We start from the raw sequence: 13,985 nt of genomic DNA, 5'->3' as shown, positions 1-13,985 counted from the left end.
CACTAGCTTTAATTCACGCAGCTATGCAGGAGCCTTTGCCTTCTGCTCAGTCTAGACCTGGGACTGTGACAGCTTACATCCCTGCAAAGGGAGATGCCATCCTCAGCTGGGTACGGGACGGATGGCCTGCTGCAGTTCTGCTCCTTGGTCACCCAAAAGGGAGGTTTGCTTTCTCTCCCTGGGAGACTTCACAGCTCCATGTCGCATCCTCTTTGGATAAAGATTAATGGCATTTTTAAACATAACTATCCCTCCAGCTGTGGGAGCACAGCCCTCCAGGGCAGCCCGTTCCACCCAAACACAAGCAAAATTCTCCTGAAGCCCCTTCAGCCAAACATCAGTGCAGCTAACTGACAGCCCCTCCACCCTCTTGACCATTTGCTTTGTTCCTTTTGCGCTTATATATGATCTCTGCCCCCGTCTGTGGGGCTCCAACAGAGTGCAGATTACACAAACCAAATTACCTAATGCTGAGGAGCACTGAATCTGCCACTGCTCCTAATTATTTATGGCCAAGATTTCCACATCGAGCAGCCTTCTATTTAAGAACGCCAAGCAGCTTTGGTCGAAATGTTTTCAGACTCAAAAGTGATAGTTGCATTATTTTTTCCTTATAATTTCTAATGAAAATCATTTTTGGGCTTTGATCTGATTTATGAATGAACACTTCCCCGAAGGAAGAAAGATGCTCTTGTGTTTAGGAGACCTTGGTTCAATTCTTCACATGCTTTTTGAATGACGATGGACAAGTCACTTAGTGACATTCTTGGAAACAAATCATCTTTGTTTTTTTTCTTTTCTTTCTGTAGAAGTTATGGGCCTTGGCACCTTTCAAACCCTTTTCCCTGTGTTTTCAGTACTTAGTTATGCCTATTCTTTAAAAAATGAAATACATGCTAATATTGTCCACCTTGCCAGGTTATTTGGATGATGTAATCATGAACATAGGAACACGTGCTGATATCAGAGTGATAAGTAACAATGCAAGCACCTCACCACAGAGATTTGGGAAACTCTAGGCATGTGGAATACATCTCGGGCCAAAAAGAGATGGTGACATTTGCTCTGGGCTCACACCTGCATTTCAGAGTGGTGAACCAGGCCCAGAGGGAAGGAGAGACCAGCTGCCCAGTTTCAGTGTCCAACTTAAGCATTAAAAAAGTCACTGATTGCTCAAACAAAATCTATTTTAAAAATTTAGGTTAATAAAGAAAAACTATAGCAAAGAATTAACTCAGATGGCTAACAGGAAAAACCCAATTCATGGGCTAAAACTCTCTCAGTAACAGAGGAGTTTTGTTGATTACTAATTTTCAGGACCTCCACTTGACTTTTCATGCAAGCAATGATTAAAAGCATATTTATTTTTTTTTTAAATCAATCAGTTCCTGAAGAAGGCACCAGACTTTTTGATGCTATGCTGGGGTATTGGCACAAGACAGAGTGAGCTAGGACAAGTCCTGTCCATCAATTCCTACAGGCCATTTGTGCTTCTTCCTGCAGCTTATCTTGTGGATTTACCTGTACAAATAGGTCCTCAGCCCACGCATTTCTCCACTAACTTTAGCTGGCCACATCTGAAAGCACATCTCTATATGCACAGCGCCTGAACCTGAACTGGGACACCAGCTGGGAAGGAACGCTTCATGGATTGGAGGATAAGTTCACCAAGTGCTCAGATGAGTCAGGCCTGAGCAGTGAAGCTATGTGGAAGAGTAAATATTTATTTTCTGAGGATATACACAGAAAACATCATTTAGGATCAGTTAAAAAATCATTCCCATTTCTTTCAAATCTTAGGAAATGGCTTGTGGACCAACACACTGAACTACCACCTAGCTAAGTGGGAAGCCACAGTTTACCCCCACTTCTTTAGAAGTTTTTCAATTTTAATTACAATGTTTCTTTACAATGTTTCTCAATGTTTAAAGATAAGTACAGCTCTATTCTTCCTCCTTTTTTTGGTAGGTAACAAGATCTCAGTAATAAAAGAGACATGGCTGGACCCTTACCAGCCCATGTGAGCCATGATACTCAGTGCCGTAGGTGAGACCTCTTAGGGTGTATGCCTATGTCATGTTTCTTAAAAGAAAAGCCATATGGGCTGCCTCTTTGCACCCCCAGGGAGCCCACTCAAGTCAACTGGAGTTTGGCATTTATTCGTTAAAGAAGAGGTACTTCAAAATGCTGTTACCAGTTTCCCAAATCTCAACTTGTGTGGTGCAGGAGACTCTCACTTGGTTCACTCCAAATGCAAGGAAGGACCTCAGCTGCATCCAAAGCAGAGAAAAGACTGGAGCAAGAAGAGAGGAGTTGTTTATCGTCTTAGTCCCTACAGAGAGGAGCAAAATTTATTTTCTCAGTAATTTGCGGTTATGCCAGCCTTTCCAGACACATGGCAAAACATGTCCCCCCATTGTTTGCACGGACAACAGCTGAGACTGTGTAACTTGGCAAAGCCCCATGCACTTACGTTCACCACTAAGTTATCTTAGCCATATATCAAAAGGTTAGGGGAAGCTGTAAAACAAAACCTTCCTAACCCAAATGCAGCCCTGCTTTTTGCTATCTAGTGTGTCCCACAAGGCAATGCCTTTTCATACAATGCGACAGCGTACCCATGGTGGTGGGGAGGCAGGGGTATCACATGCACTTCTAACAACTCATCAGATGAAGAAAAAAAGAATATATTGAGACTTGGTGTTCACTGGAGGCAGGAGTTAAGACATTAACGTTGTAAGTCAACATGGAAGAAGGCAGCAGACATGAAAAATAGCCTGGCAAGAAGGCGCCACCGCATTACAAGCTGAGAGCTGGCAAGGGGGACCCCGACTGTGGTCAGCTTATGGAAAACGGATGCCAGATTCGGCAGCTTGCCACCGCGTTGATGCTTGCAACAAATACTGAGACTACGTTAGAGTGGCTGCCAGATCACTGCTGGCTCTCTCAACCTCCACGCTGTGGCTGACAGGCAGAGGGAAGGGAGACTTCTGGACTCACCTGTGCACCGATCCCTAATACTTAAAATCCACATGCCACTTCATAACACCTCTTCCATGACATCTGAGCAGTAATCCTTGGCATTTACATGCTAAGCTTCAGCTACTGAGCTCAAAGGAGAGCCGAGTGTGTTATCCCTGTTTTGCACACAGCCAAGAACAGCCAAACAGCTTGTCTGAAGCTGCATGCTGTGGGGAGAAACCAGGTCCCATATCCTCTTCCTCCTCCTGTGCAGTCACCAAGCAATGCACCATCTCCCCACCTTGCCTTGGCAGACTCCGGCCATTCTCAGAGGCAGAGGCGTCAGCCTTCCTGGCCACACATCCCAAGTGCAAACCCTCCCTCTGTGCCTGCTACTTACACAGTCTACTCCACCTGTCAAGCTATCTCCTCAGAGCAGCACTTCAGCAGCCGGTTGGCACTTGCCAAAGGCTGTGCAGAGCCTGATGGCAGAGCCTGTGCTGTCAGGAGATGTTTCCCTCCCTTGCCTGAGGTTAGCAGGCAGGCAGAGACCCCCATCACAGCACCTGACAGCTGGTGGGACACAGCTGCGTATCACTTACAAACATGAGCTGCAGAAAGACAAAAGAAAGAACGGTAATGATGAGCATAGCTAGACAGGCAGGGAAGTCAGAGTGGCTGCTTGTGGTATTAATGACTCGCTCATGCTACTGTTACCTAAACCTTCCAGCCCTGGGGTTGGTCTGATCCTGTGCTGTTTTGTAATCCAAACTGATGGACCCTTTGGGCCAGGGCTTTTCTTTCATGAGGTGTTTACACAGTACCCAACATGGTGAGGCTCTGTGTGTTCAACTGAGCTCCAGGCATGGGACTGGCAGCACCAACAGGTTCGTAGAAAAATATAAGGAAATCTCAGCTATGTTTGGCTAAATTGTGAACAGACCTCAGACAAACCCAAGAATTACTAAGTGTGTCTTGGAACTAAGCTTTGCTCCTTCCTTTCTATCTCCTTTAAAATAATACTACTAAAACCCCACATTTTAAGCAAAAATCAGGTGTAAGATAGCGCAGCTGGTACAGTATTGATATTCTACATGGAAAAAGAGGCACAAGCACACATCAATAATGAAGATGAACAAAAAAAGAGCTCAAAGCTCTTTGGATATATTTCCTGGAAGTTCACCTTTAAGTCTCTTTCTCTAAAAGGGCTTGAGAACTTCTGAAAATATTACATTCTATTTGAAGTTTAATATAATCTGCAGTGCAGACATTCCTGATTGTAGCTACCCATCTCCCACAGCGTAAGAAAATCATATCACTTTCAGCTTTGTGCTTCTTGAATAATGACTAGCTGTATCTCCTCTTCTTGGGGGTTACCTCCTTCAGTGAGTAGATATCCTTTCTAAAGATGAACTAGGACTGACGCATTGCCTATGCATGCCAAGATAGAGGGTACCAACAGCTTCACTCATTCCTTCCCCCCAGCACAGTGTGGACCACAGCCCTGCTGCCCTCACAGCAACGGGGCCTTTTTTAATCCTCTTTTTTTTTTTCTTTGCCAGCTGTTCAACTGAACACCACAAAACCACCATAAAAAACTATTCTTTTTAGCCACTGCATTGGCAAGACTGAAGGTTTAAGCAACTGGCTGCTTCAGCTCCAGGTCTCAGCCTACCTCTAAAACAGGCAGTAGATCCAGAGACGTACAGACTCATGTTATTTCAGTTTCCCTAGTGCATTGCACTTTAATCACAATTCTCCCCCTAGCCCACCTCCAACCGTCTCCTTGCTCAGGAGTGCGCCAGGGCCCATATGTTAGAAATGCAGAAATGCACTTGCTTCCTACATTGCTGATGCACTGCAGGGAGAGCAGAGCAGGAGGTGGAGTCAGCTGTTTCCACGACAGATTCACCATGTCCCTCACAGCTCTGCAAAACTTAACTTCCCTGGAAGGGTTTCAAGATCTGACTCATGTCCAGTTCTTCTATTTTAATCATTCCCTCTTACATCATTCTCGGAGGCCCACGGTGTCACATGCAAACTCCCCCAGCCCCCTGCTCCTCCTCTGCCGAGCAGTTCATCTGTTGCCATCTCTCATCCCAAACAAAACTAGGTAGAAAAATGTATTTGATACCAACTCCTTCCCTCCTCTCCAAAGCATTTACCAGGTTTGGATGGCAGCTAATAAGGGCTTCCAGGAGCTCTCCATTGCAATGACAACACTGAAATAGAACAGGAACAGTAGCCACACCAGCAAGTCTAGCAGCGCGGGGATGCGAGAGACCAGAACAATCACAGCAGGCTCACTAACACTGGAAGCCAGCTGGGAGACAGCACAGGCCAGGAGATAAGTATTGGGAAGGGAACCAGGTCAGCTGGTTCTTACTTTCCATTCTCCAAGTGACTTCCTGAATAACTCTGGATGTCACTTGATCTTTTTGTTCACGCTCGGAAGTACAAATCATCAGCATCGGTCCATTCAAGATTTCTTATTAAACCTGATATCATGAAACAGGGATGAAGCCAAAACTCTCTGAAAGAGCCGAGTGGAACAAAGGTGCTCATGCGCAGCTGTTTAATCCCTTCTCTAGATCCCAGCCTAAATGCCTCCATGGTTGAGAGATTCCCTGCTGATCTCAGGGGAGCCCCTTGTTTGTAACAGTGACCACCAGACTAAAACCTCTTGCCTGGAAGATTACAAACGCTAGCCAAACAACAGCTGGAACACTTTGAGCCTCCAGTGTGCTCTGTGCAGAAACAAGGCAGAGAGCAGAAACCCTGTACCTAACGACAGTTGCTTTGTTTGTTTTAATCTGGTCAATGAGTCATCATTACATCGACTGGCTCTCTACAATTATTCATCACAGAGACCAGCGCTTACAAAACTGTTAAAAGCTGGTACAGATTTCCACTACCCTCCCCCCCCCCCCCCCCCCAAAAAAAAAGTCTGCTCGACCTCCCCCCATCCCAGAGAAAGACGAACAGCCAGCTGAGATGAATGTGGCCCTGTCAGGATGTTTGCACGGTTTTTACTGTGAGAACACCAGCAAGCGGTAGGCGTGGGACTCCTGAAAAGCATGCATTCGCATGCAAGGGTGACAAGGGGAAAGCAGTGGATTTTTCCGTGTGTGGGTGAGTGGACATTTTACAAGGAGCCTGTGAGTACAATGATGTCAGGAGATCGAGAGAAACTCAGGCTAACATGAAGGACAAGGTGCAAAGGCAATGAGACACACCAGAGCATGAACGTGCCTGATCTCTCTGCGGACTCTTGGAGCAAAATTTTATACATTTTGCTAAAGGAAGCATGCAGAGTTGCTTGGAAGAAGGCTGATGAGGGAAAGGCTTTCCTTTCTGTCTGTTCTCTGTTTCCTCTACTCATTTTAGGACTTCTCCCACCTGCTTTTATTTTGCTTTTTGCTTAAGTCAGCACAGACCCCCTTCTCCTATGCAGCTCTCACAGTTTTCACCTTGTATTCAGCCCTACCTGCAAACACTTCTTCCTCCTGGCCAAGCTCTCAAATCTACATGGTCTCCTTGCTCCTCAAACATGTCTTCATCTGATCTGTTACTGCCTTAACTCTGTACCACCACCAAGGACAAAAAGCTTTCCATACAAAAGTGCACTTGCATTATACAAACCAGGATGGTACAAGGGTTGGAGAGAATCACAGTGAAAAGAGGCAAATATGATGAGACTGGTGGGAGCACAGAGCAGTAGATGTAACAGAGTGAGCACAGACACCTGGGAAGCTGCAATCATGATGGGGAATTAAAAAGTACATTCAGGGAAGAGGCTGGCCAGAGGGGAAGGTGTTGCAGAAGAGAATCTGAGAAGTGTAAGATCCGAGGGAGCATGGAGACAGTGTGAAAAAGAACAAAAATGCTTGTGAAGTGGGCAGAGCATGGAAGAAAGGAAGAGAACAGTATTTGTATCTTCAGTTTTCTTCCTGCTTGAGAAAAGAGACATGGAAAGGTTTGTTCGATCTCCCCGTTTAGTTCCTATCAGAAGATAGGAAGGGACCCAGCCAAAAGTCAGATGTTTTGTTTCCAGTTTCATTCAACAAGGTCTGCATAATAGACGAGGAAAAACTTTACCGGCCTACCCATCTTGCCCCTCTTCCCAGGAACTCCAGGGATCCCCTGCAAGGAAAACACACAGAGAAAAAAAAATAATAGGTCTGGTTGAGAAAGCAAACAGCCAACCAACAATAGAAAACAAAACTAGAAGAGAAAGGGGAATGCAAAACAGGCTAATGACTGCGGCATTGTTCAGGAATCAAAATGTCAGCTACTTGCAGTCAGCTGCGAGAGCAGAAGACAATTAACCTTCACCCACTAACTACAGCCTTCCCTGAGGACACATGCAGGCAGCATCCACACCCAGGGCAACAGGCTGAAGCTGTGCTTAGCAGGAGCAGTCATTAAGCTACTTGTCTGGAACCAAATGAAGGCCACCGCCAAGGCACTCACTGGAGAACTTCTGTTTATGTTTCTTATTTAGTTATACAAGCATTAAATCAGCAACTCTAGAGTGCAGGGTAGTCCCCTTCCAGGCAGGCACACACACACACTCACTCCCACATGCTCCTGGGGCCTCTCTTGTTTCTGGAGCTTGCATTTGAGGGAGAAAAAGCTGGAATAAAACAGTCTTCATCTTACAGCAACCTTCCTTAGGCGCTCTTGCAGTGGGAAGAGGGGGTCCTTGGATGGGTAGAGATCAGGCAGGTGGGGACACATGGGGAGAAGAGCAAAAAAGCAAGGGATGTCCTGCAAAGCTCTGAACACATGGGTTTGGAGAAGGCATGATGAAAAGGTTGGGGGGAAGGGAGGACACATGGCAACAGCAGCCACAGCTGCCCCTTCACAGGCCCCAGTCTTGACTGCCCAACTCGAGGCAACTGGAACCAAAGCCACTGTCAGAAAGCCCAAGGCACTGTCCCTTCCAAGAGCCAGGCTCTTTCCAGGCACCTCCAGTTGGACACTCAAAATGCTGGGATGCTGTGGCTAGGATGTCAGTCCTGTGGGAGCAGGGAATTTCCACGTACATTCGACCCCCCACCTCATCCTACTAAGATGAACTAGTAAGGGGGAGGAGGAAGGCAGGTTTTTAAGTGAAGGAAAAGATACAAAAACTCTCTACTCAACAGTGAGGTCTGAGGACCCTGTCTGAAGCCTAGGTTCTCCTGAGCTGAATGTCAACACTGTACAGGGACACAAGTCTTCACACAAAGGTAGGAGCAAGCTAAAGAAGGCATGGTTAAATGTTAGGCATGCTCGCCTCTTTCCTCAGGAACAAGGGACAGAGGAGGTTACAAGAGGCTCTGATGAACTGTATTCAAGTAAAACACCAACATTTTCTTCACAAAATACTCACTCGTTCTCCATCAGCCCCTGGTAGCCCAAACAATCCTGGGAGACCAATATATCCCTAAAGAAAAGAGAAAACAAGTAGTCAAATACATTTCTCCATTAGCAACCAGTCAGTCTGTCTTTCCTGAACAGCAGAACATCCTCCAGCGTTGGTCAATGGCAGCCGTGATGAAATAAACCTTGAGGCAAGTGTATATGCCCATGGACTGCATGGTGCTGGCTTCCACGATGTAGTCCAAGGGCACATACCCTCACACCAGGGATCATGAGGACTCCAGGCAGGAAGAGGCCAGCAACAAGAAACCTTACCTGGGCTGGCTCTAAGTGTACCTGAGGGAAACGGAGCTTGGTTCAAGGTTAGCAAGAGTGATAGCAAAAGTAATCTGCATGCCTGCACCTCCTTTCACCTCTCCAAGGGCTCTTTCCCTGCCTTTGGCACTCATTCCCAACCGTGTTGTGAAAACGCCCTGTGATACCAAGCCCTTTCTGCTTATCTTATGTCCCATGGTAGTCGCACACTGCAGGCCTTTCTCACGCGAACAACACCTTTTCCTGGCATGCAAGGCTGCCGACTGCCCCGCTGCTGAGAGGAGCAAATTGGTAATGGTTGTGCCTAAAGCCTTTCCCTGCAAACTCTGTTGCACCACCAAGATCTTCTGCAAACGCTTTGTCAACCCAATCACCAAGGGCCCTGCCTAGGCAGGGAGAGGCTGAGCGTGACAGTTCAGACTCTTTGGATCGGTGTACGAGGCTCAACTTGTACATGCATACAGATCCTCTGACACCCAACTGTAAAGAAGCCTCCTTTGCACTAATGTGTTTCACATAAAATCCGCTCCTTTCACACCGATCAGCAGGCGTCGTGTTTTCAAGTATGCCGCGTTTCTCTACCGCCTTGGGATCCCGCTCAGACAAGACACGCTGCATAAAATGCTACATTTCCCTTCTCTTGCAACAATTGAAGCCTTGTGTTTAATCCTCTGGGCTCAGCAGTTAGTACAAAGTTACCTTGTGTGCTGGTCCTTTGCAAAGGACTAATTTGTGCCAAACATGCAGAATCAAGAGGAAGTGAATTTCAGCGGGGAGCCCCCTCAGTGGCACCTCACTGTTACAAGAGCCGAGTGTTAACACTGATTTTCTCTCATCTTTCTTTCTCCATCATCACTAAATCTCTTACTGTCAACCCCACCAAACTTTTTCACCAGTCCATCGCTTCTCCTTTAGGGATAATACCTAGCTGGGAAATACAGCTACATTAAAACGATGTTGTCTGCCTTTGCCTCCTGAATCGCAAGACAAACCATGTTACTCCTGACCTACTTCCTGCAGAACTAAAAAATAGAGGTGGGGGACGGAGAAGAGTCCACAGTTAGCTCCCTCAATCCACAATATCTCACCTTAGTACCCAATTCTGATTGACTGCAGTTGAACTGAGAAATGGCTTTCTTTGGTAGCTATAAATATTTCAGCACTCTGCACTCAGGGGTGCAAAGTGGAAAATAATTTTCAAGTCTTACATTCTGCGCATCTACCATGTGATAATTACATGAGGTCCTGGTTAGGCCAGTGAAACAGATGCACCAGGGAAAACTTCCTCACTTGCAGAAGTGAGGTGAGCAAGCTGTGCTATCTCAGATCTTACTCTCTTCTGCAGGACATTGAACATGCCATCTCCCTTCCCAGCTCAGGAATACAGCTAGCTACAGGGTCAGCATTTCTTTATTCCTTGCAGTTTTCCTAGTGATGAAAGCCAGCTGGTTTAATTTACTGCATACAGAGAAAGTATCACATGTTAGAGAAACGGGGGATTTTATTGGCTCTGAATCTCATTGTGAATTTATAATTGCAGGAAAAGAACAAAATGTGATTAAGGAGAGCCTTTGCAGTGAGAATGAACCCCCAGCAATTCAATTTGGTGAGCAAAACCAGGCAGAAGAGAAATATTAATGTTTGTATTTGCACATGGCTTCAAGATGCTGGCTTGCTATTCTGCGTAATGATATAAATCACTCCCAAACCCAGGACTATACCCAAAAGAGCCCATATTGAGCATGGTCGAAGACCACTGAACCACACTTATTGAAACTAAAGAGGCCTTTGGGAGATGGGGCTTGCAGAAAGTTCAGACTTTGGTCTTTGGTAGGAATTTGTATGCCATTCTTTCCTCTCCTGCAATGTGAGCTCTGAAGGGGTTGACTTTGTATCATCAACACTATTGGTGAACTTTGATCTTGGTACATTCCACGTTTAATTTAAAAAATTTAGCAGTGCTTCAGTAAACAAGGAGTGCACAGTTCAAATCCCCTGAATCCAACAAATTAAAGCAACTAGTCTCAGGATTGCAAAATTAAGCATAAAGTTTCCTGCGAAGCCTTTGGTAAAAACAAGTAGAGAAAAGAAAAATGAAAGGCTGCTTACCCGACTGCCTTTTGGACCAGTTTCCCCTATGGGCCCAGGTAAACCCTAGAACAGAAGGGAAAAAACAAAGACAAATGTGGACAGGCTTTAACTTAACCTAATGAACAGTGCCAAATCCCCAGCACTGTCCCTGCGTGGTTCTGCTTTCAGTGCTGAGTCCAAGGCGTATCAACAAAGGAGAACAAAGGACAAAATGATACAAATAACAAATGTCTCATTGTTGGGGAGCTGGGACTCTGCAGAACCTGAGACTGCTGCACATCGTGAGCCTTGCCCGGGGCTGAAGTAGAGATTTCTGATCATAAAGACCAAAAAGGCTAATGCAGCAGGGTGCACAGAGGTTGTGTTACAATTCAGATGCAATGTACAGTGACGCTCTGTACCCAAGAGCTCTCAAGTCATTTTCCTGCCTAACTGAACACATGCATAGCAAATGACAAACATATTTCAATACCTGTTTAGGGAACACAGGCGGGCCTGATGCAGTGAGAAAGCCTCTCTAATTTCTACAGCCTAGAAAGTCACTTAGCAGTGCAGGTACTGCAATATCTCTAACCCTTTGCAGCATTAACAGCTATGGCAGGAACTGAAAATATATTCCCCATGCTACTTCTATGCCTATTGCTGCTCACTTAAAGTACTGTGAAAAAGAGCCCTGTAAAAATGCGTAATGAATTTTCATGTTTATTGTCTTCTAGCAAGTTTCCAGATCAATTTTTTCTAGTTCCAAATGTTGTTGGGCTTTTTTGGAAGGGGGGGGGAGGGAGGCTAAATCTGTATTTTCTTTAGCTGGTAGCACTGCACACTCAGCCTGGGATCTGAAAGTCAGGTTGTGCTCCTTCCTGGCTTGTGCATCATTGCCAAAGATTTCAGCCATTGGGGTGAAGTTAACAATTCTGCCTATGATGCGCAAATCAAAACAGAGCCAAGCTCTCTCTCCCATAGCGCTGCAGAGCCAGCACAGCTGACAGGAGTAACAAGTAGTAAAATCTCAGTAAAGTAAACAGCCCTGATGCTGGATACACACAGCATTCAGATATGCTGAAAAAAGCTGCCTTAAAAAAAAAAAGTCGCTTTCCTGACCCAAACCACATTTTAAGAAAGCACTTTTGTTCTTGGTATGTCAAACGCAAAGATTTCACCCTGCTTATCTGATGGGCAGAACACTGCTGTGAATTGCTAAACAGCATTCATTAACCTTGTATGTCCAAAATAGCTCGGACCTTTTCTATTAGTCATCTAACACACAGTCACACCTAGGACATTATTTGGCATGCAAATGTCTAAAAGCTTTTCAGAGTATGAATGGAGTATTTAGTCAGGTGTGTAAAGCTCTCGTCCAGTTCTACCATCTGCACTCTCCAGCATGTTAAGCAAGGTATCAATTTAATTTTCAATTTAAAATGGATCCTACATTATTAATATTTACCAATATCATACATTTATTGATACTGATTATTACCTGAGGGCAGAGGGATGCAGACTTGTTCTGCACATCTAGTTCATATTTAGTCCAATAACCTGCACATCTGGGTAAAAACTCACATATGAACTCACGACAAGTCTGAAAGACTCATGACAGACTGCTTGGGGTCTTTGACATCCATCTAGCCTCTTTGCTATGTACTTAAAGATAAATGTGGTGGAATCCGACATTAATGTGTCCACTATAGAAAACCATGACAAACTCTGTAAATGTTACAGGGCCATGTCTTCTGCCCTCCAACAGATTCCATTTAGGGTCTTACAAATTCTTCCTCTTGTTTTTCTTCCTACTACTCAGCATCTTACACCAGTAAGACAATAAAGTGTCCAATCTCGACCCATTTTCCTTTGCACACTCCTCCTAAAGTTGCCTTTGTGCATTTTTTCAGGATGAAAACAAAGACTTGGTTTTCTTTCATCATCTTTTTTTCAGCAGCAAATATGATTTTTACATATATTTATGGTCCATGGATAATTTTATATATAGGTATATATATGATTATGGTAGTGAATTTTACTAGTGAGAGTTCATCTAATCTTTTCTTTCAGTAACACACCTTTTTCTGTCCCAGGTTTCTAACCTGTTCAACATTAGATGTAAAATGTGCCTAAAAGTGAAGGGTTAGCAGCTTACAGGTATGTTTCTCTGTTCTGCTGTTTTGGGTTTTTTAACCTGTTGTTATACTGAAGCAAAAACGTGTCAGATTTTGCTATAGAAATTCAGGTTTTATCTATCATAGGCATAAAATACTTTCTAACAACCTTAGTGTCCCCCAGAGTTGAAAGACCGTGTCATTGATACAGCATCTTGGGGATGGAAGAAGGAAAATATTCAGATGTATTCTAGAGGTCTGCACTGTCTTTAGTAGGGCATGTATTTAGCAGGGCATATATTTAGCTACCTGCACACCCAAATCCCTAGTCTGTGCACAGCACGATGAGATTTACTGCACCTGCCTGCCAGGATAACCTTTGGCACCTGGGCTTCCATCTGGTCCTCGTTCGCCCTTTGGAAAGAGAAAAGAAAAGGCACAGAATGTAAGGTGAATGTCACACTTAGGAAGCCTTTTTAGCTGCTTCGTTCTTTGAGCTGGGGGGAAAGGAGGGTGGAATGGATTAACCTGATGCAAATTTATAGAAAGGAAGAAAATATTAAGGGTATACAGTGGAATACATTAATGAGGGGGGAAAACACACAGAAGCCAAGTCAATAGGATCCAAGCAAGTGTTGCTACTTCTCCTTCTCCCTCCATCTGCAGTGAAAACAGCAGATAGTTTGAAACAAGGAGGCTAAGAGAAGGTGTAAGGCTGCATCTATATCTGGCATATGGAACCGTTTTACTGGTGGGGAAGCACTGCCAAAATTCTTCAAAACTAAATGGATTCATGTATAATATCCTTTAACATCATTGCTAACAGGGCCTGCTATTCATTACCTTTTTTTTCTGAACTGCAAACATCAGACTTAACCAAATAAAGAAGGGGAAGAAAAGGGGAGAGGGGGAATGGGCTTTGGGAGGGGAATTACATGTTAGTACTTAATATGATGTGGTTGGTAAACTCCAGGTGAAATTAATATAAAAGGAAAAATAAAGGGGGAGTAGGGTAAACTGGTATTTCTTCCCCCACGTAAACTTAACATGGTTGAGCAATAAAAATTTAGAAACTCCAAGGCAGTCTCTTCCCACCAACCTGCTGGTTCTCGGTCAGTGTATGTGCACAGCTGCCAGCAGTACGAGAGTTCATTG

At 44.7% G+C, this 13,985-nt stretch overlaps 1 protein-coding gene across 1 annotated transcript in view; it reads right to left on the bottom strand.

The window, feature by feature from the left end:
- Positions 1-13,985, bottom strand: part of COL27A1 (collagen type XXVII alpha 1 chain) — a 163,316-nt gene that overhangs the window by 102,575 nt on the left and 46,756 nt on the right. Inside the window, exons 9-13 of the mRNA XM_069771912.1 lie at positions 13,191-13,244; positions 10,753-10,797; positions 8,339-8,392; positions 7,068-7,104; positions 2,238-2,332 (exon numbers count right to left, since the gene is read on the bottom strand). Of these exons, the coding sequence (XP_069628013.1) occupies positions 2,238-2,332; positions 7,068-7,104; positions 8,339-8,392; positions 10,753-10,797; positions 13,191-13,244 (285 nt within the window). The remainder of the gene's footprint in view (positions 1-2,237; positions 2,333-7,067; positions 7,105-8,338; positions 8,393-10,752; positions 10,798-13,190; positions 13,245-13,985) is intronic.

This window comes from Haliaeetus albicilla, chromosome 26 (genome assembly GCF_947461875.1).
Source record: "Haliaeetus albicilla chromosome 26, bHalAlb1.1, whole genome shotgun sequence".
Taxonomy (NCBI): Eukaryota; Metazoa; Chordata; class Aves; order Accipitriformes; family Accipitridae; genus Haliaeetus; species Haliaeetus albicilla.
The sequence above is the reverse complement of the archived record's forward strand: the minus strand, read 5'-3'. Positions and strand labels throughout refer to the sequence as shown.